This window comes from Staurois parvus, unplaced genomic scaffold, assembly GCF_062004578.1.
Source record: "Staurois parvus isolate SC_StPar_1 unplaced genomic scaffold, SC_StPar_1.0 ptg000010l, whole genome shotgun sequence".
Lineage (NCBI taxonomy): Eukaryota > Metazoa > Chordata > Amphibia > Anura > Ranidae > Staurois > Staurois parvus.
Genome location: NW_028317806.1, coordinates 375352 through 400627, shown reverse-complemented (window position 1 = coordinate 400627; position 25276 = coordinate 375352). Strand labels below are relative to the sequence as shown.

The 25276-nt window shown below is 43.4% G+C and overlaps 1 protein-coding gene across 1 annotated transcript in view; it reads right to left on the bottom strand.

Annotated features, from left to right (window-relative positions):
• The window catches only part of NDUFA9 (NADH:ubiquinone oxidoreductase subunit A9), a 31207-nt gene extending 8864 nt beyond the window's left edge, over positions 1-22343 (bottom strand). Inside the window, exons 1-6 of the mRNA XM_089669857.1 lie at positions 22223-22343; positions 17986-18156; positions 16949-17046; positions 12435-12526; positions 8841-8982; positions 5993-6095 (exon numbers count right to left, since the gene is read on the bottom strand). Of these exons, the coding sequence (XP_089525983.1) occupies positions 5993-6095; positions 8841-8982; positions 12435-12526; positions 16949-17046; positions 17986-18156; positions 22223-22271 (655 nt within the window). The 5' untranslated portion in view covers positions 22272-22343. The remainder of the gene's footprint in view (positions 1-5992; positions 6096-8840; positions 8983-12434; positions 12527-16948; positions 17047-17985; positions 18157-22222) is intronic.
• Between the last annotated feature and the right edge of the window lie 2933 nt (positions 22344-25276).

The window sequence follows — 25276 nt, the reverse complement described above, 5'->3', positions numbered from 1 at the left end:
ATAGGGGATAAACGTCCAATGTAGACACCTTTCAGAATATTTGCATACCAGTACTTAGACAGTAAAATAAAAATTAAAATGACTGCGCTGACAGACCTTTTGGTATAAGTACGGTAAAGTTTCACATATATAAACAGTTTATAGCCACTGCAGATGATGGTTGCTGCTCCTCATAATCCAGGTCCTAGGTCACCTAATACACAAATAAAAAAGCAACCACAAGAATGCACCACCATCTAAGTATAGATTATTCAATAGAGAAAAGGATTAAAAATACAAGTTGTCCAAGGGAAGTCATCTGTAGAGCGACCACGTACTGTAGATATCGCAGGAGGAAGACTGCACACTGCAAAGCTACGATAGGAAGCTGATGGTGGAGGAGGAGAGAACCGCTCTCTAGCTGGCAGCCTGAAACGCAATCTTCCCCAGATAGATGGACAGGCATCTTCCGGGTAATATCAGCTGGCACCGACCCGGATCAGCATCCATCTGGAAACTTTGGCGATGACATCAGTACATCAATAGGAGCGTGGCTACACATTTCGTGTCAACAGACCACCCCTTTGTCAAGCCAGAGAAAGCTTGAATAATCTACACTAAGATAGTGGTGCTCTCTTGTTTGCGCTTCAGTACTTAGATGGTGCCTGCACCACAATGGGGCACAAACACAACTTCAACAGACTGAATTATGCTGAGCTCACAATATAGGATATCTATTTCTAAAACAAACATTGGCTCTCTATAAATAAACAGGACGTAAATATAAAGAACAACCTCCTGTGCTAAGAATGTCGTGCTCTGGCAATAGTGGGCCATAAAATCTTCAGCTAATTCAGTAATGGAAAAAGCTTTATAGCCCCCTAAGCCCAGAGAAACCACTGAAAACAAGAAATCAAAGCGGTGTACCAGCCTAGCACATTACCTTAGCAATAGCTGTTTATTTGAAAGATAAAACAGATGTATACTCAAAAACACCATTAAAAACTCAAGCATGTCAATATCCACAGTGTCCTCGGCAATCCTAACCACTGGGTGAGTCCCTATCACAAGTGGACCCTCAGAAATAGCGGACATGTTCTAAAGCAGGTTCCCTTCTTCCTCAGAGCCAGTCTTTCATGTTGCATGGTCATTTATTTATTTCAGGTACGTATATAGCGCCATCAATTTACGCAGCACTTTACATATATATATTGTGCATTCACATCAGTCCCTAATCCTCAAGGGGAGTACAATCTAAGGTCCCTAACTCATATTCATACATACACATACTAGGGACAATTTAGACAGGATCCAATTCACCTACCAGCATGTCTTTGGAGTGTGGAGGAAACCGGAGTACCCGGAAGAAACCCACGCAGGCACAGGGAGAATATGCAAACTCCAGGCAGGTGGTGCCGTGATTGGGATTCGAACCAACGACCCTAGTACTGCCAGACGGAAGTGATAACCATTTAGCCACCGTGGTCATCCATTAAATACCTTGTGGTTTAGCCAAAGGCTCATCCCACTCGCAGGTGAGTTGGTCTATTTGTACCCATGTGACCTCAAACCGTACAAACGACATTACAGTAATTATATTCCCATAATTCATAGTACTGCATATATTATATAAATACACTGTGTGCACAATTATTAGGGAAGTGAGCATTATGATCAAATCATCGTTTTTATGCATATAGTCCAACTTCAAGCTGTATAAACTTGAATGCTTATTGGATTTAAACATATCAGGTGATGTGTATTTGTTTAATAAAGGAGGGTGTGGCCTAAGGAGAGCAACACCTTATATCAAGATGTACATAATTATTAGGCAGCTTCTTTCCTCATGCAAAATGGGCCAAAAAAGAGATCTAACTGACTCAGAAAAGAAATTGCTAAGATATTGAGGTGTGATCACAGAGCCATCAAACGTTTTGTTGCAAATAGTCAATAGGGTTGCAAGAACCGTGTTGAGAAAAAAAACAAATAACAAAAACAAATGAACTGCCAAAGATTTAAGAATCAAAACCAGAAGCTACCAGGAACCCATTATCTTCCAGTGCTGTCCTATTCCAGAACTGCAACCTACATGGAGTGCCCATGGCCAAGGTAAAGGAAGGCTGAAACCCGACCACCAATGAACAAGACACATAAGTTAAAACATCAAGGCCAAGAAATATCTGAAGACAGATTTTCAAAGGTTTTATGGACTGATTAGATGAGAGTGACTCTTAACGGGCCACATGGATGGGCCTGTTGCTGGATCAGTAATGGGTACAGAGCTCCGCTTCGCCAGCAAGGTGGAGATGGGGTACTGGTATGGGCTGACATTCTTAAAGATGAGCTAGTTGGACCTTTTTGGATTGAAGATGGACTCAAAATCAACTTCCAAACCTACTGCCAGTAAAACGTCTGCATCTTTCAAGAAGACCATGGTATTTATGCAGGACAATGTTCCCATGCATGCATTGAAGTACTCCACTGTATGGCTAGCCAGTAAAGGCCTTAAAGATGAAAGAATAATGACATGGCCCCCTTCCCCACTTGACCTAAACCCTATTGAAAACTTGTGGGTCCTTCTTAAATGGGAGATTTACAGTGAAGGAAAACAGTACACCTCTCTAAACAGTGTCTGGGAGGATGTGGTTGCTGCTGCACAAAAAGTCGATCGTCAACAGATCAAGAAATTGACAGGCTCCATGAATGGAAGGCTTATGACTGTTATTGCCCTCCAGAGGATTTACCCCCCTTCCTGACCAGGCCATTTTTGGGCGCTGCGTTACTTTAACAATTGCATAATCATGCAACGCTGCACCCAAATTAAATTTATGCTCTTTTTTTCCCCCACAAATACAGCTTTCTTTCAGTGGTAATCTCCTCTGCATTTTTTATTTTTTGCACCATAAACAAAAAAAAGACTGCCAATTTTTAAAAAAACAAAAAACAGTATTTTTGACTTTTTACTATAAGTCTCCCTGCACACGGGGTGTTTTAATAACGCTGGTAACGTTAGTTGTGTAAAGTCATGTTAAAAACGTGAGTTTTTCAGTGTTTTTGCATTAGTGTTGGTAGGTTTTTAGCGGGGTTTTTTTGGCTCAAATAAAAAAAAAAATGTCCAAAAACCACAGATCTGCCGCAATTTACCGCGTTTTCAGCACCAGAGAGTCCTGGGTTTTTTTTCCAGCCAGAAAACGCCCATGCCGAAAAACTTTGGATTAAAGCCAATGTGTGCATGGGCATATAGGATAACATGCTAGGGAGTTTACTGGCTGTAGAAAAAAAAAACGTCAAGAGCCAAAAACAGCCACTGTAAAAACGTTTAGTGTGCATGAGGACATATACATATCCAGCAAAAAAAATAAAATTTTGTCATAAATTTTAGGCCAAAATGTATTCTGCTACGTGTCTTTGCTAAAAAAAAACAAAATCCAATAAATAAATTAATTGATTTATGTGAACAGTATAGTGTCTACAAATGGCGGTATATATACACAATGGAATTTTTTTATTTTATTTTATACTAGTAATGGCAGCGATCGGCAACTTTTAGCGGGACATTCTGACACTGACACTAACTGCCACTGACATCCCCCAGTGACACTAATACAGTGATCAAAGTTATATAAAAAAAAAAAAAAAAGCACTGACACTGTACTAATGACATTGGGCAGGAAGGGGTTAACATCTGGGGCAATCAAAGGGTTAACTGAACGGTTTGTAAGCACGCTGCTTTGTATTACTCTGCTATGCAAAGCAAAACAAAGCAGCATGCTGGAGCTGACAGGGGAGAGATCTGTATTGTTCACACACAGACCTCTCCTCTGTCAGTGTTCTTCGTCGATCACCGGGTGGGAATCTCTGTCCGGGACCCGGTGATCGACAATCGTAGTCACCAATAGTGAAGCGGGTAGGGCGGCACGACCGCCCCCTATCTGGAACGGCAAAATCACGCATGTATACACACACGTGATTTTGCGCAGCCCTGCCGCCCTGTAGCAATATTTGTGCTATAGGGCGGCGGGGAAGCGTTTAAGGGTCAGAAATGTATATTTGTATATTTTGAGTTCCTGTTTATTATTCTCACTTTAACAGATGAAAACAAACAAATGAGACAAGAATATCTGTGTGCACAATTATTATGCAACTAAATGAAAAACAAAAAATTGTCCCAAGAAAGCCAAAACCTCACTTTTACTTTCCTAAAATATTCAGGTTTGAGGTTTAATAACATTTTGGAATGATTGAGAGCACTGTAGTTGTTCAATAACCGAAAGTGACGTTTTGCCAAAACCGGAAGTAGCGCGTGGAACGCACATCCGTGCAACTCTTCCAGTCTGTGCAGTTAGCATGTGTTCCAGGACCAGCTCAGGACCATTTTAGACTTTCTATTGCAATCTTTCCTCAGCTGTTCACCTGATGCTTTCTGTGTTTAGCACCCACGTGATTCTTAGGCCACAACAGGCTTTTTATATGTGGTATTTTTTTTCATACATTGTGTGTCTAATTACAGTCATTCCTATTATTTTTATTTGTACTAATATGAAATTGCCTGTTGATATTTATATAATGTATGCAGTACTATGAATTATAGGGATATAGGTAGTATAATGTAGTTTGTTTGAGGTGACTTTGGTGCTATTAGACCAGGGGTGGGCAAACTTTTTGACTTGAAGGCCGCAATGGGTTCATATATTGGACCCGGGGGCCGGACCAAGAGTAGATGAATGATGTGTATGTGTCATCCATAGTAAGTATAGTAATATTCCCCCATAGTAATTAATCCCCCATATAGTAATTCATCCCCCATAGTAATTCATCCCCCATAGTAATTCATCCCCCATATAGTAATTCATCCCCCATATAGTAATTCATCCCCCATATAGTAATTCATCTCCCATATAGTAATTCATCCCCCATATAGTAATTCATCCCCCATATAGTAATTCATCCCCCATAGTAATTCATCCCCCATATAGTAATTCATCCCCCCTATAGTAATTCATCCCCCCTATAGTAATTCATCCCCCATATAGTAATTCATCCCCCATATAGTAATTCATCCCCCATATAGTAATTCATCCCCCATATAGTAATTCATCCCCCCTATAGTAATTCATTCCCCATATTAATTCATCCCCCATATTAAGTCCCCAAGTCCCCCCTGTGTCAATTCACTTACCTTTGCTCCGCGCGTTCCTCTCGCCGTGTTCCCGCGCCGTTCCGGTGTAGCATGAAAATCTGTCTCCTATGAGGATCTGTCCCCCTCGACGTATCTGCGCATGTGCCAGTTTCAGGCATTAGCAGCCGATCGGCGATCTCCGGCACATGCGCAGATACGTCGAGGGGGACAGATCCTCATAGGAGACAGATTTTCATGCTACACCGGTCTTCAGGGCGGACTGTGAGAGGAGCCTTTCGGGAGCCTAGCTCCGCGGGCCGGATTAAAAGGTCCGCCGGGCCGTATACGGCCCGCGGCCGTAGTTTGTCCATTGCTGTATTAGACCAACCCACCTGCGAGTGGGAGAAGCGTTTGGGAGAAAAGATGTGACCGACAAGGTATTTAATGGATGACCATACAACATGAAAGATTGGCTCTGAGGAAGAGGGGAACCCCCCCCCTCGAAATGCATTAGCCATTTCTGAGGACCGTCTTGTGGTTGGGATTCGCCCAGTGGTCAAAGTCGTCTAGGACACTGTGGATATTGACACGCTTGCGTTTTTAATGGTGTTTGTGAGTATACATCTGTTTTATCATTCAAATGAACAGCTATTACTAAGGTAATGTGCAAGGCTTGCGCACCGCTTCTTTTCTTGTTTTTCAACAAACAAACAATGCACAGTAGAGGCACAAAGGACAAATGTAGGTAGTCAACATGGCACATCTGGAAATTTTCACCATTGGAGAATCTATTGAAAAGTATCCCTCCACTACTCAGCTTTATGCTTACGTCTACAGCGCAGGTGACACTAACACTCTGACACGTTCGCGAACGTTTAGAAACTCAAGTCATACTTGCGTAATAGTTCAGGAACCTGTCCTCCCGACCGAATAATTCTGAGGGTTTAATGATAATCGCTTCCGGGAACACCTCCCGCACTGCCTCTTCTCCAATTGCCTATTATAAAAGCATTTATTAAAAAGGATGCCACAACATCAAATCAGCAATCTTTTTTTATAAGGCAGACAATGTAAGCTATTATGTGATCAACAAACTGGTTTTAACCACTTGAGCTCCAGAGGATTTACCCCCCTTAATGACCAGGCCTCTTTTTGCTACTCGGCGCTGCACTAATTCAACTGATAATTGCGCGGTCATGCAATGCTGCACCCAAACGAAATTTACGTCCTTTTTTTCACACAAATAGAGCTTTCTTTCGGTGTAATTTGATCACCTGTATGCTTTTTATTTTTCACGCTATAAACAAAAAAAGGCCAAAAATTTTGAAGAAAAACAATATTTTTTACTTTCAGCTATAAAAAATATATAGTAAACTCAAAGTTGGGTATAAATTTAGGCCAAAATGTATTCTGCTACATGTTTTTGGTAAAAAAAATCCCAATAAGTGTATATTGATTGCTTTGTGTGGAAGTTATAGCGTCTACAAACTATGGTATAAATACTGCAATTTACGCCATTTTTCTGCTATACAGCGCTGCGCTAGTGTAACGGACAATTGCGCGGTCATGCAATACGGTACATAAATTAAATTTATATCCTTTTTTTTCCCACAAATTGAGCTTTCTTTCGGTGGTATTTGATCGTCTGTGCAGTTTTTATTTTTTGCGCTATAAAAAAAAAAGGCTGACAATTTTGAGGAAAAAAAAAACAATATTTTGGACTTTTTGCTATAAAACATGTCCAGGAAAAAAAAAAATGCAAAAATAAAATTTAGTCATAAATTTCTGCCAAAATGCATTCTGCGACATGTCTTTGCTAAAAAAAAAAAAAAATACGTGTAAATTAATTGGTTTACATGAAAGTTATAGCGTTTACAAATGGCGGGAAAGATACTGGGATTTTTAGGGGGGGTTTTTTTACTAATAATGGCTGCGATCAGCGAATTATGGCGGCGATCAGGGACTTATGGCAGCGACCAGGGACTTATGGCGGGACTGCAGCGGACATTCTGACATTGGGGGGTACTATCTTGGGGTCACTGACATCCCCAAAAACACTAATACAGTGATCAGTGCAACAAAAAAAAAAACCTGACACTGTACTAATGGCAATGGGGAGGAAGGGGTTAACTTTATTTAGCAGGGAAGGGTTATAGGAGTGATGGGAGTGTTTTACTAAGGGGCGGGGGTGTATACTGGGCGGGACAAGGCTGATCAAGAAAGAGAAACTGTTCTTTCTCGATCAGCTCATCCTCGAGCTGACAGGGAAGTGACAGACAGCACAGCTACTGCAGCTGTGCTGTCTGTCGATCGCCGGGAAACAGTAGACTTATGTAGACATAATGACAGCATTGCTCCCTCCTGCTTGCAGTGTGGCACAGCGTGTTGATCAATAAGGCCTAGCCACAATGACACCTGGCATTATCCACAAGTTCAAAAAGAGTGAGTGTTGTTGAGAGATCAGTAGGTTTATTTAAAGGGGAGACACATACAAAAAAAAAAAACCTATAGAACACCTTGGTGTGTTTTGCTCTATCCATCTGATCTTACTCATAAACCTTATGGGTAAAAGCAGAAAGCACACATCAAGACGTTTAGTACCATGGTTTTTCTTCTGTGTGACTTACCATTCAATAAACCTCCCAGATCATTAAGGTCCTATTTACAAAATCCCCAGGCTAATATCATTGTGCTGGGTCATGAGGAGAAGCTGAACAATTCACCGTTTCAGTGCATTGAACGGATTACATTTTTTAACGTTATTAAGAAAGTTACACTTTATTCAGGTCTCTGCATTGCAGCACATTATGACCTACGGTGCCATACAATGAGCAGCAGAAAAATGGGGCATATCTGCAATTTTCTACACAGCACATCACACCAGCATAGTGACGAGAACAAGGTACATGTGAAAGGACCCTGAAGAGCACTGCATAGACTCAATCATTCTGCATTTGTGCCACAGCCTAGGCAAGGCTGTGATATGAGCAGAAGCAAAACGCCTCGTTTACACTTGCTTTGCTCTTCACTCACTCTTTGGACATCAATAGACAAGTGGTGAGGATGCGTATTGCTTCCTCAGTGCCTGTTTTATCCCTCTAAATACTGAATAACTGTGCTGTAACTGCATGGATTGTGTGCGATTGCGGGACAGTTGCAGTGTGCCACACTTGAATGGGCCATGCTCGCCTGTCCAACCACTGCCTCAGCAGTAAAAGGGAGAGTGCTTGAGAGACGGTAAAAATGCGACACCAACACAGGGGTTTTACTGCACCTCAATCACAATCATAAACAAGCCTTAAGAGGGAATGCAGAGTAGGATCCCTGGGTGGCAATAGCATCTTATTGCCTAGCACCATCCAACTACTTCTATGCATGGGCAATAATGGCCACAAAGAGGGAAATCATGACAAATTATATACAGGGAGATCTATAAAGGCGACATGACAAATGTGCCATTCAACTCAGCAGTAAGGCAGCTCGTGTTGTAAAGAGTGGATGAGTTGTGATGATCATACGACTGCATTTGGAGACACATGGCTTTTAACCAAGGACTCTGTCAGGTAATCACAGAACCAAGGGAGTTGGGAAAGTATCAGTGGGAAGGAGAGTGCCATACAAAAAGAACCTGTCGTTTTTCCCAATTAGGCACATTGTTTGCCATATATGAGCAAACTGACAGGTTCAGATTAGGATCGGGTCTCTTCAACCTGTCAGCAATAAACATTCCTGCCTTGGTTACCTTGTTCCTCAGGTATTTGGAAGGGCTCTTGATGTCAGCATTCAGATGGGACACATGGATTAATTTTTCCACTCCAGCCTCCTTAGCTAACAGAGCAATGTTTTTAGGGATAGTCACAAACACTTCTTCAAAACTGAAGTTTCTAAAAGAGAGAGATTGTAAAATAAAGTTTAAAAAACTGTCGACCACATTATAATTGGTGTGCAGAACACTTTCCTAGTCTCTGAAGCCAATGCCTATTGGTTGTTCTCTTAAAGAGAATCTGTCGTGAAAGAAGTACCAGAATTGCCATTGCTGACCTCCTGAAAATGCTAGATACCTGGGTCTGATTTTAGTACACGAAGTCACAGACCCAAAACAAGCATGCGGTCAATGGGCTTCATTTATATTTGCTGCTGGTCAGCCTATCAAACAGTAATGAGGCCCAACTTGAAGAGAAGGTTCAACAAAAAGACAAAACAATGCAGAGGTTAGATACAAAGGATTGTCTAAGTGTATTAATGTCTACAGTGGCTTGTTAAACAATATAGTTTGTGCAATATTTGTGTGAGGGTCCCCCCCCCCCCACTTCTCCAACCCCCCTTCCATGCCCCACTTTAGCCCAACCTTTCATGCCCCCCTTTCGTTATCCCCCTTTTACACCCTCCCATGCCCCCTTTCCTTATCCCCCTTTTACACCCTCCTTTAATACCCACCTTGTCCCCCTTTTCATGCCCTCCCCTTTCATGGTTTCCTTCAGTCCTCTCCTTTCATGCACACGTTCGGTCCCCCCCCAATCGCTATTCTGTTTTTTCTCACTTCTTTCAATATGTGCTCTCCATCACCCCTCCACAACCCAGGAAATAATACTTAGCGGAGTCATTCCCTTGCATCCAGTGCTGCTTTACTTCCCTCCTGCGTGGCTGGCTGGAAGTGTAGTTATAGGTCTTTTAAATGCCAATGCGGTGCCGGGCTCCACTATATGCAGACAACATAAAATGGAGTCTTCCAACAAATGAACTACTCAAGTGTCCACACAAAAATCCGTGGCTCACTGCATCCACTGTTATGTAGAGATGGGGTGCTCCTCAGGTCACCGCGTGTGATATAATCAAAACAACACTTGTGCACCTCCACCAATTGTGCTCTCACCTGGTGTATATGACCAAACCGCAAAGTGAGGTCACAAAAAGCTTGTGTCCCTTTATTTGGGCTATGATGAGATGGTACTGCTGTCCAATGGGTCTGGGTCTCCTTCACTGTTATAGTTATCCTCCTCCATCAGATCAAATGCCAAAAAAGATAACCAAAACATAGTGCTTTATCCTTACAAAAACATTTATTTATAATATGCTATATTCCACTCACATGTATAACATTAGTATGCGCTTTCTGAAAAAAAGAAACTCCTCCAGAGTGCCGCTAGCGGTCCTGGCATGCACAGCCAGCTGATCTCTCCACTGCTTACCAAGCGTCGTGATGTCAAAGCCCCTCCCCTACGCGTTGTGCCACAGGGTCACATGGCTTCATCATGGGAAGAGCACAACCGGTGGAGGTGCACAAGTGTTTTGATTATATCACACGATGTGAACTGAGGAGCACCCCATTTCTACATAACAATGGATGCAGAGAGCCACAGATTTTTGTGTGGACACTTGAATAGTTAATTTGTTGGAAGATTCATTTTTGTTTGTTTGCATATAGTGGAGCATAGCACCGCATTGGCATTTAAAATCTATTAAAACATTTGCATGGGTATGAGTATGGTATGAGCGATTCACTAATATTCACAAAGGATATAATTTGTTACTTTACACCGAGAATAGCAGCTCATAAGATTTTTATATATTGTACTTATATGTCACTTCCTCCCAGCACTGCCATGGAGGAAGGAGGAATGAGCGCAAGGGCCGTGGGACCACTTTGAAAGTGCACCGAGCGCACCACCTTAACGGGACCGGCAGGCTGCAATAATACAAATATTAAGGCTGGCCATAGTTGCGGTCCTGGCCATCCTAACACTTATATTAGTGCAGCTGGTGGTTTTTACAAAGCTATGTTGTCAGGGCACTGCCCTTTTTTGGGGGGCATTAGAGAGGCCTGGGGGGTACTTGTCCCGTGGCCCACTCCGCCCCGGGTCACGGCCCACTACTTGAGAAACATGGATCTAGATCCTCCTATTAAAAGCTTAGGGTCAGATCAGTGTTGTGCTATATCAGATAGCAAAGAAGTCTGCGGTATCTGTGGACAGGCCACCACCACAATACAAAAGTGAAGAAACAAAGGTGCAGGCTCCACTTCTTCAATGAGAAGCTGGAAAGCCACAAATAATCAATAATTTTCCTGGTTAACTGTTTGTATCCATGGCCCAGGAGGAGAAGAAAAATGCATCAATTTACATCACCAAAAGCACAGCAAAGGCCAGACCCCCTGACTTTTCCTCTACTATTATATGAAAGCCCACATTAGATCCCCTATGTCTCCTCTGCCTACAGCCCTAGCAGATCATTGCTGAGAGTCACCATTTTAAAGCTTCATTGGCTAGTGCCACTGGTATACTGAGGGTATGGAAACACGCACTCCAGCTCATCCACATATGAGTGACTGTTAGTAGAACAAGACCCCACAAATAATACTTCTGTTGACAGTAAGGGTCTTTTAATTTTTATTTTTTTTTTAAATACATTTTCTAGAAATGTACGATGATCAGTATTTAGAGACTCTTGTCACCTTGCCCCTGCAGGGCTAGTTAACAGTGCGTTTACTAAAACTGGTGACACAGAATTTGGTGCGGTGGTGCATAGTAACAGATTAGCTTCTAACTTCAGTTTGTTCAGTTAAGCTTTGACAATAAAACCTGGATGCTGACTGGTTACTATGCACAGCTGCACCAGATTCTGTGTGCACCAGTGTTAGGAAATCTCCCACAGTGTCTCAGCAAAAGGCATCCCACCCCCATACCCACCTTAGCTGATCTGCCTCATAGTCGATTGCTCTTCTACAGTCAGAGCTGAAATGAACTGCATCAGTGACTTAGGGGAGAGTGATGTCAGCCCCCTCCTGGTCATTTGACAGTGTACAGGCCTAGCAATCGGCTGATTGGCCCAGCCACTACTCCAGGGGAGCAGGTCATATGCTCTCACATACCTGAAAGTGCCAGGTTTTCTTGCTCACTGTGGAGGAGCAAAGAGTGGCAAGGAAGCTCAGGCAAAGTGGGTAAAGGGGGAAGGGGATGCCCTTTGCAGAGATACTGTCATTTTTCCCTGCATGGGTAAGGTGAGTGTATTTTTAACTTTACATCACGTAATGGGCAGCTAGTATTTCTTTAGCTGTGAACTGCAGTTTCCAGCAGCTGAGAACAAATTTCTAATCAAGGATGGATAAAACGGGATTTACTGTTAGATGAAACTGCTTTTTCTATAATAGCCAAATAAGCTACAAAAATAGGACGCTTTTTGAAGATGTGCAATAGGTTTAGAATGTACCCAAAGCCGAGCTAACCCTCCTATATAGGACAACATACAAATATTTCTCAGACACCCCACCAATTACATTCAAGACCAGACTCTACATGCTGCAGCACAAAAACCACAGGTGAATTTTTTCCACATGTACCTGGTCTCCCATTCCCGTCCTACAAGATTAACCACTACATTGGAGTGTTGTAGGGCTTTTAAAGTAGATTCTTTGTTTCTTGGGTTCCATTCCTAAAGGAGGAAAATAGATTGGATAAATGAGCTGCATTTCACATGGTTTACATCAAGATTACCCATACCGTTATTCCTGTAGTACGGACTTTACAATTAGAGTAAATTGATGTGCATCTAAATCTACCTTTCCTCTGAAACGTGATCTGTGCTCAGATGGCACTTAGGAGGCAAGGAACCAACTGTCTTAACCCCAGTTTTTCTGACAAACGCAAATTTACACATTATACAAGCTGTACACTCACTACTTTACATTGTAGAAAAGTGTCATTTCGTCAATGTTGTCACATGAAAAGATAGAATAAAATATTTACAAAAATGTGAGTGGTGTACTCACTTGTGAGATACTGTGTATGTATGTATACAATATATATATATAAAATACATACATACAAACACACAAGCAATGGCGGCGATCAGTGACTTATAGCAGGACTGCAGCGGGCATTCTGACACTGGTGGGGGGGGGGGGGGGGGAACTGCCACGGATCCAAATGACAATAAATACAGTGATCAGTGCCAATAAAAAGCACTGACACGGTACTAATGACACTGAGCAGGAAGGGGTTAACATCTGGGGCGATCAAAGGAGAGAGATCTGTATTGTTTAAACACAGACCTCTCCCCTTTCACTGTTCCTTGGCGATCACAGGTGAGGAATGTCTGGCCGGGACCCAGTGATTGACAGCTGTAGCCACCAATGGCACTGCAGGTAAGGCCCCCTATCCGGAAATTAGCTGAATGACGGCTACAGCGCGCTTGTCATATGACGTCCTCCCAGGACGCGTGCACCCGGCGATCTCCGTGACCACTGTGTCCCACGGACACAGCTGATCAAGTGATGTGGTAAAAGTCCAATCACAACGGCCTTTTACCACATGATCAAATGCAGTTGCCGGTTATCGGTTGCACTTTCCTCACGCTGTCACAGTGCCGAGCCACGCTGTGTGTGTCTATGGAGCATGCCCACATGAGTGCCCCCACAGCAGCCTGCTTGTTATGGGGGCACTCAGGGAAGGAGGGGATAGTGCCGGCAGGGGACTCCAAAAAAGCAGAAAAGGGACTGCGCCACGCAATACCACTGCACAGAGCAGTCAGGTATAATAGGTTCATTATTTAAAAAAAATTAAAATAAATCAGCCATCACAACCACTTTATGCACTACCAACAGCTATGTAGTACAAAAGATCTGAATAACTGGGTACAAAACTAACAAACTATATAGGTAGACTCCTATATAGTTTTCATAAATCTAAAGAAGAATGTACAGAAATTGTACAATCAGATTGTAATTTGTATGGCCAATTTTAGAGAGCTGTCACAGGAACAGGTGTCCCCAGTGGAATATTTACCTGTACCTCCTGTTTTGGTGAACCCAATAACATTTTTTATTTCCCATCACTTTCTGTCCTGCAGAGCACGGTCACTAAGACAGAGAGTGTTGAATTAACCCAGCGGGGACACAGACAGCAATAAAAAAAAACCTGAGAGAGGTTCTAACCATTTAGTATTCTATCAAAAAAATTGTTGGCCTTACATTCACTTTAATTTAGTGACTGTGGAAAGCAGGACATTGATGTATTTTATAGTTTATATAAAGAGTGCCAGTTACTGGGGAAAACGGTTACATGTGTGAAGTGTAGTTGCCCACCCAACCCTTCTTGTCACATGCAAATCAAATCCATTCTAATGAGCAAAGATAAAAGAACTAAATAAAAATCTTTTTTTAATTTTGGCTAGAAGGCACCCATGGATCCTATAAATGGGCTTTACCATCTGTGCACCCTCTGTGTCCTCTCTACAAGACACCTGTAAGGGATGAAAGGAACAAAATGGACCATGGCTGTTCTTTCTTCAGAAAGGTGCCTTTGCACACTCTTCCACCTGCTCTTGAAGTTTCTCATTCTGGCAAAATAGTCTTGAGTCCTGAAATGTAAAGTGGGCCAAACTAGCTGAGAGAACTCACATGAGCCTTGACCTCCTATGAAGAGGAAGGCCAGATTAACCATTGACAGCTCTTGGAATAGTGCTTAGCGCAGGGATGCTGATTGATGTACAGAGCTGTCAAAAGTGAGCATTAGGGTTTGTATGCATGTGCAGCTAACAGTCACTCCTCTGAAAAGTGATCCCATGTAGTCGCTTTTCATAGGGCAGTTGAAAGTTAGTTTAGTATTACACTGGAGTGCAGGGCTGTAATGTGTGTTACTGCAATGCATGTTAAGTGTGTTAGCATTTGGCAGTGCCATTATCTTCAGAGAAGTGGCGTTTTCCTCCTGGGTAGGGTATAATTTTGCAGCTGTTTACTAAAGAAAAACTTCATACCACTATTGCCACTCCTCTTGAAACAACCACTTCATCCTTTCATTCACTGGGGAGAATGGAAGGCTGTGCCTTAAAATCGTGAAGTATGTTCTGACTTCGAAAAGCAGTCATCTGGGTCATCCTGTTCTGGACCTGCTACCCTAATGAATGACTGGGCCCAAGAGACGACTAAACCCAAGAGACACTTGAACCCTGCTTAGCCTTTTCAACTTCTGTGTGGCTTGGATAAAGGTGCCCTGAGAGCCAGGAATAAAGATGGCTATGATGGGCTTGGGGCCTCTTTGGTAAGGAGGGCTAACTGTGATGCCCTGTACTCCTGAGCAATCCTGCGTCCTTGACGTTGTGCCCGGAATCTGATGGCATAAGTGGTTGGAGAACTTGGAGGATCATGAACAATTTGTCCATGAAGGACCTCAACTTGCTGGCTCCCAGCCTCCTTTGTCCTCAGAGAGGTTTCAGCAGCAATATCCTCAGACATGTTAGTCTGGTATTAGGTCCGCTCCGCAGGCTCAGCATTGTTTACCCTTTGTCACTCTTAGAGCTCAGGGAAGCAGAGATGCCAACACTCACTGGGAACTTTATGTGCATCCTGGGTGAGACATGCGGGGCTGGATGAGCCATTGGACTAGTCATGCCATGGCAACGCTCTTTTAGCTTGACCTTAAACAAGAGCGAGAGCGAGCTAGGTTGTACCAGAAGATGAAGGCCACGCTCATGGAAAGGCACTCTTTTTCCTCTTCTTACTTACCACACTGATTGTCCCTACCTGTGCACATGGAGGTCTTGGTTATGTGGCAGAAGGCTCATGTTGGAGCAAGGATGTCAGCAATGCACAGAAAATAGAGACTCCAAGAAAGAAGCAAACATATCATAGACGTGCCTGAATCTCCTTCTCCCCTCCCCCCCCCCCCCCACCCACCCAGTGCAAACCCATCTTGCACATGCATATGCCTGCACATGTCATAACAAAGATGGTCGCTACAAGAGGCCCTCTGCACAGTGTATGTGCAGATGCTATAGCCAGCCATGAGACCGTAAACGGCCACAAACTCCAGACCGGATCATGCATGCACACACGCTGGTCATAGGTGAAAAACTGCTGACAAAATAAAAAAAAAAACAAATCACCCTAAAAAAGAAAAATGACAAAATCTAATGAAGGTAGAGGCAAAAGAGGAAGACAAAAAGGAATAAGACTAACCTATGGAAGAAAAGAAAAAGGCAGCACTAACTCCAGCACCATGATCCTGCTCAAGTGTGCAGGGAAACACATGCAGCATGGACTGCAGCAAACACCAGCTCAGGTGCAGCACATGAGGTTCTGACATCTCTGGTTAGAGAATTCCTCATCCCCAAAAGACCACCAGAAGGGGCTCCCCACCTCGGTGGTGTATTTAACAACCTAGGATGAAGGACTGCGCCTGGGAGAGGCTGAACCCAGACAGACTCCGACTCAGTGGGCAGGAAGGGTCGCAACATCACAGTCTTGCAGGTGTAGATCTTGAGGACAAAAAGGAGAATGGGGGAGGTTGTTCTCTGTCAGACGTTTATAGATTTACACAGGTCCTGTGGGTGGATATAGGCAGAGCTATATCACATGTATGCTGCCATGTTGGTGTCAGGAAAATGTTTTGCCTGTAGTTCTACTTTCAGCACTATGGGGACGTTCTGATACCGGACTGCCCTTTGATACTTCCTGCATATTTCTATTGGTCAGTGAGGATGTCCGTAACAGAAATTGGTCAAGAGAAATGTGTGGGGCAAGGCTTTCCAACAAGCTCTGACACTACCTGATGTGCCAAAGCTTTGCCAGTCAGAACAGCCCAGCATTCAGCTGCAACAGAAAGTTAGGAGGCTGTTGTACTTTATACCCACCCCTTTTCTCCTGTGGCATTATTTCTTGAAGCATGCAGCCAGTAAAACAAATGACTGCATGAAATTCTAAGCATCACAGAAAACAATCCAAGTGTGCTATTCCTTATACCACTATAAGACCTCATTCTAAAATTCCAAGAAGCAAAGTTGCATTCTTAAATTGGTTTAAATATTAACCGCGCTCTAATATCCACAAAGAAGTGTAAATCAAAGTTGCATTCTTACCATGAACTGCAATTGTCCAAGATCTCCCATTGGTTTCAGATACATTATATCATAATGGTCACAGCGATAGGGTACTACAACCTGTGAGCCAATGCGTCCTTGAATTGGAAAAAATAAAAATACGTCAAAATGAAAAATAAAAAATGTGCGATGAGTCAAAGGTTTATACTTAGGTTATCATCTGTAAAACATCTAAAAAAAAATAAATAAAAATAATCTATACTGACATACACCTAAAGGTAACATTGACTGGATTGCATCATGCTACGTTTATGCTCACCCAAAAGTGATATTTCAGAAATGGGTGGACACGGGAGAAGCTGCATCACCCTCTAGCCTTTTTAAACATCCCTGGAGTTCATAGCTCTACTTTCTGCCATAGCCAACAAAAAAATAAAACCTCCAGAAAGGCAGTCTCAGGCCTTATTGCAAATAATATTGCAGCTGCAAGAAAGACATTCCCATAATGGAGACTAAGCAGGTTGGTGGAGCTAGTAAATTGGGTGCACTGGACAAAAAAGACTGCGTTCATCAGTCACTCTGATCTCTCCTACAACTAGAAAGGCTTTGGTTTCTTATGCGCACATGGGCACTACAGCACAATTGATTGGCTCTGTTGTATAGGGTAATATTTCATGATGTCCAAAATAATTACAGAGCTGTATTAATTTGTGTTTTTTATCTGCCTGCAGTTCATAGATCATAAGATATGCATATGTGTATTTTTCAGATTTCTATAGTGCTTTTTAAATACATTTTGCAGAGAATAAATGGGCAGTTCACAACATTCCCTGCCTGCTTACAGTGTAATGCTCCTGCTATGGACATATTTTGTGTAGCAGCCAGTTACCTACTACTATGATTTTGGACAGCCATAGGAAACACATGAAAAGAGTGTGCACAAAATACAAACTACAGCTGGGCAGTGTCCTTGGCGGAGAAGGTGGGGAAGGGGGGGGGTGGAAACAATCCCAAAATTAAAATTCAAGAACATTAACCACCCTGCACAGATTACCACTGTATTCATCAGTACTTACCAAGCCTGTTGACAACATATCGACCCAAAAACCCTGTAGCTCCGAAAACTGTGGCCACCGCACCGCTAACTGCAGAGCGCCCAGGTTTACCGTGTGGAACAACCGCATGGTGGACATTCCTTTGCTGAAGGATAACTGGGACAGATGCTGCCAAAGATGAAATCTGGGGCCCTATAAAGAGAAAAGAATATGTGAACTCTTTACCTACAGTTGACAAGGGGGCACTCTGTGTCTGCAAAATAACTTTAAAATCCGCACGCAAGAAGCTTTCTTCATGGAAATAGTTCTGAAACAAGCTAGTCCTAGCCCACTCTGTTGACCATTTTACAAAAAAAAAAAAAGCTGGTTCTGTTTCTAATGCCATGTTCACACAGGCGTACTACAGCATAATTCCATGCAAGGGCCCCATTTTCTGGATGGGAATGTACAGGCGTTTCATGCATCCCTCTGCAGGCAGTCCCATCCATGTCATTTAGGATGCAGTGGCTGCATGGACACAGCCGCTGCTCCCAAATTGCCATCCATGAGGGTGCAGGTGTGTGTTCACAAAATCACAGTGTCTACATCTGAGACCATGAAAGGGTTAATGTACAGGTCACATACAGTTGCTGCCGCTGATCTGGAGCGAATAAATGAATGATTCCTCCTTCCTTGTAATAGGAAGGGGCGGGATCTCAGATATAAACACTACACTGTTTACATTAATAATCGCTGTGATTGGTCACAGTGATCACATGGCACAGAGGCGCTTGGATTGGCTATGGGATGCTGACAGGGTTGATAAAATTCGATGTTTTTTTTTAATTTGGATATTTTTTACTTCAATCAAATTTTTATCAAATTTATTTTAATAAAATGATTTTGGAGTAAAAATCTATCTAAAAGATAGTTTTCTATTTAGGATATATTAATAATTTAGTTTATTCAGCATGAAATGGATCTTAGTTATATAGCATGAGGCTGTATATTCTGCAATATTTACATTTTTGGTAAACTCATTCAATGAATCCAAGCTCTGCAAGCTGAGATAACATGCACTGCATTGATGCGTTCACACAATTTCACAGTAACCATGAGAAAAAACATGAAATAAAAGAAGCTGAGTAGTTCACTTATGTGTGAGTAACCTAAAATCGGTCATTTTACTAACCTGACAGCTTATTATTCTAAAAAGAAAACCTTCATTTGGTTTGAAAATATTAAAGATTCTAACTAACCGCAAGAATGAGTCGGAGTCCTTACATTTAAAGAGCACCTGTCATTTTAGATCCATCATGGCAGCGACTGTTAGCGGGCATCCGCTCACCTGCTGCCGCCACGTCCCTCACCTTGTTCTGTCACTGCCGCATCACAAGCCATCCCATTAAAGTGAATGGGACTGTTGGTGAGTCAACAGCAGGTCAGAGGAGGAGCCGCTGTGGGACAGAGATGACAGTTGCTCTTTAAAAATGATGGTTTAAATCAAGCCTTTTCACTAGTGATGTAAATCAAATCCACCCTGGGTGCAGGCCACACCGAGATGTGAAGGTTCTGCAAGAAAGTGAAGAGCTGAGGAACAAGCAGCGGGATAGGAAAGTATCAAAAGATAACTCCACTTTTCTGACCACATTACACCCATATTTCAGGTGTAACATTAACCACAGACAGCATGTAGAGCCCCCCCCCCCACCTTTACAAGATTGTAGGGTTCTTTTCTCCCTACCAGTGTCCCCAGTTGTCTCCACACCACTACAGTGTCACTATACTGGTGCAGCCAGCCATTGTCCCTGATTGCAGCCACACTTGTATAGTGTCACCACACCAGTGCAGCCAGCTAGTGTTTTGTGTCATTAAAGTAAAAAATTAAAGGTTCAGATTTTTTTAAAAACAACAAACATGTCATACTTACCTGCTCTGCGTAATAGTTTTGCACAAAGCAGCCCTGATCCGGCTCTTCTCAATGCTCCTGGTTCCTCTCCCCTGCTGAGTGTCCCCAGAGCAAGCTGCTTGTTCTGGGGGCACTTGTGTGTGCTTGCTCACGAGCCGCCTGTGTACCTATAAGACACAGAGTGCAGCTCGGCCACATCTCCCACTCTCTCCTCACTGGCTGTGATTGGCAGCAATGGGAGTCAATGGCTTCCACTGCTGTGTCTCAGCCAACGAGGAGGGAGAGACCCAGGAGAGCCTCTTCTCCTAGTACACATTGCTGGATCAAAATGGTGCTCAGGTAAGTATTGGATGGGCGGTCTGGGGGGAGGAGCTGCACACTGAACATTTTTTACCTCCATGCATAGAATGCCTTAACAACAATTTTATTCAATGAATGAAATACTACACGTCCCATCTGCCACTGCAGCCGAGGGACTTGTAGTTCTCAATGGTGAACAAGTGTGGCACCAACACCTTACTTGTAGTCCATTGATACTTCCTCCAGCTCCATAAATGAAGGTATGGACCTCAGTATGGACCTGGGGCTGGAGGAATAGTGTGCAGCAGCCACAGCATTGCACCCACACTCCACCGATCTCAGGATCAAATGAAAAGAATGACCATTTTTAATGCTTGTAATATGGGTGCATTGATGCTCATATTGCACTTTGTATATTTTGTGCTGATAACTTTATGAATTTGGAATAATTTATTTATATGTTTTAGCGTTGCACTTTATATATATTTTGGTGCTTTTATTGGGATCGTTGCCTATGCCTACCTATAACATACGCTTCTTTGTACATGCGCTCGCTTTATATATTCTCTGATATTTATGTATTTTTGCAAAAGATGGAATTGTTCTTTAATGCTCTTTTTTACAGGGTGATTTCTGGGTGCTGTGCCTTGGTTGTAGAGTGTTACTAAACCCACAACAGTAAAATCTGTCTGTATATGCTGTAAAGCATGCTTGTTATACTCAAGGCTATTTTATCCTTTTTCTGATCCTCGCCTTCTTCTACTGTATTCATTCCATCTGCTGATAGGACAGAGCCTTTGGGGCATGCTGCACATGCTCAGTTTGGTGTGTTATGCTAATAAGTTTTTTTTCTTGAGAGGGTGCATGTGAACAGCACAAGGCCAATCACCACTTTCCAGAGGGTCAGGGGTTATGCAGCCTCATAGGACAATCAGGGGAGAATGAACACTCCTCCTATAAGCTTTACCCAGTGCTCGGCTGGACACTGATAGAAGTCATAAGACTGCTACATACTGCTGATGAGAAAAGGTGATTAGTAGATCGTATTTACTAAAATAATTACATTTCCATAAATTTTTTTCAAGTACTTATATAGCGCCGTCAATTTACACAGTGCTTTACATATATATTGTACATTCACATCAGTCCCTAACCCTCAAGGGGCGTACAATCTAAGGTCCCTAACTTACAGTCATACATACACATACTAGGACCAATTTAGACAGGATCCAATTAACCTACCAGCATGTCTTTGGAGTGTAGGAGGAAACCGGAGTACCTGGAGGAAATCCATGCAGGCACAGGGAGACCATGCAGTTCAGTCCAGGCAGGAGGTGCCATGGTTGGGATTCGAACCAACGACCCTAGTACTGCCAGGCAGAAGTGATAACCATTTAGCCACTGTGCTGCCCAACATTTTAAAGAAGATCTTCACCTTTTTAGGCCATGTTGGGCTGCCCTGTCTCCTCCCACTTCCCTCACCAATGGAATATAGTAGAAGAAACATTTAAAAGAGTTTCTATTACTTCCAGAATTCTCACCTATAGATGGGAATGTCTCCCTCCCCCGTCTGAAGTCTGAAACCTTCCCTGTCTTTGCACATGGGCTTGGTCAGGACCCAATGGCCAAGAAGAGTCAGCGAGTGTATCTGCGCAGGCGCCATAATGGCGGAGCCAAGTGGAGGGCGGAGCCACCTGGGAGGCGGACTTTGCTTCAGGTGAAGTGCCCCTTTAACCTCATATGTAGGCAACCTTCAGGAGGTGGGCTAGGAGCGGCAGCAGTGCACAGACTCCAACCAATGGCAGCCATCCCAGGCCCCTTCTCCGGGTCCCTGCACTGGAGGGGGTCATCCCTGACTAAGGGGAGGGAAGCATACAAGGGCCCCATCCTCATCAGCAGATCTCTCCAGTAGAGGGCGCTCCCAGCCCTGACACTGCCTATACATGACCTGCATGGCATTCACCTCCAGCCACAACAGCGGCCTGTCCCTTCATATAAATCCTGTACATTACGAGTCCATTATCCCGACCTGCAACCTTTCCCCTCACCTGACAGCTCCGCTTGACTTACGTGACATTGCCCGGCCTCCGGACACCCTACAGAGGATAATCACCGCCATCTTGTCCGGCCTCCCACAGTCCTGTGCGATCTACGGAAGCCGCTCTGTGTACAGCAGATGGCATCATCAGCGGCTCACTGGCTCCATCTAGCTGTCATATTGGTGATAACATTATTGTTGAAATACCTAAACTCAAATTGTACCATATTACCAAAAGTATTGGGACTCCTGCCTTTACACACACATGAACTTTAATGACATTTATTTATTTCAGGTACTTATATAGCACCATCAATTTACACAGCGCTTTACATATATATTGTACATTCACATCAGTCCCTAACCCTTAAGGGGTGTACAATCCAAGGTCCCTAACTTACAGTCATACATACACATACTAGGGCCAATTTAGACAGGAGCCAGTTCAGCTACCATCATCCCAGTCTTAGTCCGTAGGGTTCAATATTGAGTTGGCCCACCCTTTGCAGCTATAACAGCTTCAACTCTTCTGGGAAGGCTGTCCACAAGGTTTAGGAGTGTGTCTATGGGAATGTTTGACCATGCTTCCAGAAGCGCATTTATGAGGTCAGGCCTTGATGTCAGACAAGAAGGCCTGGCTCGCAGTCCCTACTCTTATTCATCCCAAAGGTGTTCTATGGGATTGAGGTCCAGACTCTGTGCAGGCCAGTCATGTTCCTCCACTCCAAACTCGCTCATCCATGTCTTTATGGGCCTTGCTTTGTGCACTGGTGCGCAGTCATGTTGGAACAGGAAGGGGCCATTCCCAAACTGTTCCTTAAAAGTTGGGGCATGAAATTGTCCAAAATGTCTTGGTGTGTTGACTCCTTAAGAGTTCCCTTCATTGGAACTAAGAAGCCAAGGCAGGGGTGTATCATGAACTTTGTGGGCCCATGTGCAAGATCAAAAGTGGACCCTAGGCAGTGATAAAGAAAAAAATGTGGCGTGTGAAGCGTGGGTGTGGTTTCAATTGCACTTAAAATGGGTGTGGCTTAAAAGTGGTGTGGTACAACTGGGGGAATCAATGGTGGAGAAGGATCTGGGGGTTCCGGTAAATCACAAGCTTAATAATGGCATGCAATGCCAAGCTGCGGCTTCTAAAGCGAGCAAAATCCTCTCTTGTATTAAAAGAGGTAAAGACTCCAGAGAGAGATATCATATTCCCCCAGTACAAATCATTAGTAAGACCTCATCTGGAATATGCAGTTCCCTTTTGGGCACCAATTCACAAAAAGAACATTGGAGAACTGGAGAAAGTGCAGAGAAGGGCAACCAAACTGATACGAGGCATGGAGGAGCTCAGCTATGAGGAAAGATTAGAGGAACTGAATTTATTCTCTCTTGAGAAGAGGAGATTAAGGGGGGATATGATCAACATGTATAAATACATCAGTGGTTCATATAGTGAAGAAATGGAAGGAGGGGAGGAAGGGAGGGAAGAAGGGAGAAAGGGAGGGGAGGGAATGGAAGAAGGAAGGAAGGAAAGAAGGGAGGGGAGGGAATGGATGGAGAAAGGAAGGAAAGAAGGGAGGGGAAGGAATGGATAGAGGAAGGAAGGAAGAAAAGGGAGGGAGTGGATGGAGGAAGGAAAGGAAAGAAAGGGATGGAGGAAGGAAGGAAGAGAACAGATGGAGGAAGGGAGGCAAGGGAGGAAGAAAGGAAGAAAGGGGATGGAGGAAGGAAGGAAGGAAGGAAGGAAGGAAGGAAAAGAAGCAAGGAAGAAAGGGGATGGAGGAAGGAAGGAAGAAAGGGAGGGAGGAAGGGAGGGAGGGGAGGAAGGAAAGAAAGAGGGAAGGTAGGAAGGGGAGGAAGGAAGGAAGGAAAGAAGGAAGGAAGGGGAGGAAGGAAACAAGGAAGGGGAGGAAGGAAGGGAGGGGAGGAAGGAAGGAGGGAAGGGAGGAAGAAAGGAATAAATGGCCCTGGCTCACTGGCTCAGTCAGAAGCAGTACAGTGCTTGCGGCTGCTCTGTATACAATTTCCCGTGGGGGATCTGCTCCTCCTTCCGCTAGCTGTCAAATTTTAACTCCTTGGCACCAAGTACATGCTGTCGGCTTGTAGTTTTCAAAGAACTATCACGGCACTGTGGAGCACCGTGGTAGTTCACCAAATCTTCCTGTTAGTATACAGTATCTGTTTGCCAATACGGAATGTACGAGCAAGTAGATATACTGACAGGTCTGCAGGAGACTTGCATGACACCAGCAATCTGCTGATCGCTGGTGCAATGCTTTACAGCAGGGGTATTCAATTAAAAATCAAGAAGGTTCAGTCACTAAAATTTTCTTCTGGCCAAGGTCCAAATAGGGTGTGCCCATCAGTGTGCCCCCTTACATTAGGTGTCGCCATCAGAGTGCTTTACATCATATATTCCCATCACATCAGGTGTGCCACGCTCAAAGTACCCCTTTCTATCATATTTCCCCATTAGAGTGCCCCTTTACATCATATTCCCCATCAAAGTGCCCCTTTCCATCACATGTGCCCATCAGAGTGCCCCTTTCCACAGTATGTGTCCATTTGTGCCCCCTAAACATAAACTTTGCCCCTCAGAGTGCTCCATTAACATAAAATAAGGGGCATGCTGATGAGTACATTTTAGGTTAAGGGGCACTCTGATGGGCACATTTATATTAACCACTTGCCTACAGGGCACTTATACCCCCTTCCTGCCCATGCCAATTTCCAGCTTTCAGCGCTGTTGCACTTTGAATGACAATTGCGCGGTCATGCAACACTGTACCCATATGACATTTTTATAATTTTTTTGTGACAGATAGAGCTTTATTTTGGTGGTATTTAATCACCTCTGGGTTTTTTATTTTTTCTTAAACAAACAAAAAAACACTGAAAATTTTGAAAAAAAAAAAGTTTTTTCTTAGTTTTGTTATAAAATTTTGTAAATAAATGATTTTTCTCCTTCACTGATGTGCGTAATGAAGCTGCAGTGATGGGCACTTATAGGCTGCACTGATAGACACTGATAGGTGGCACTGATGGGCACTGATGAGGAGACACTGGTAGGTGGCTCTGATGGGCATTGACAGGCA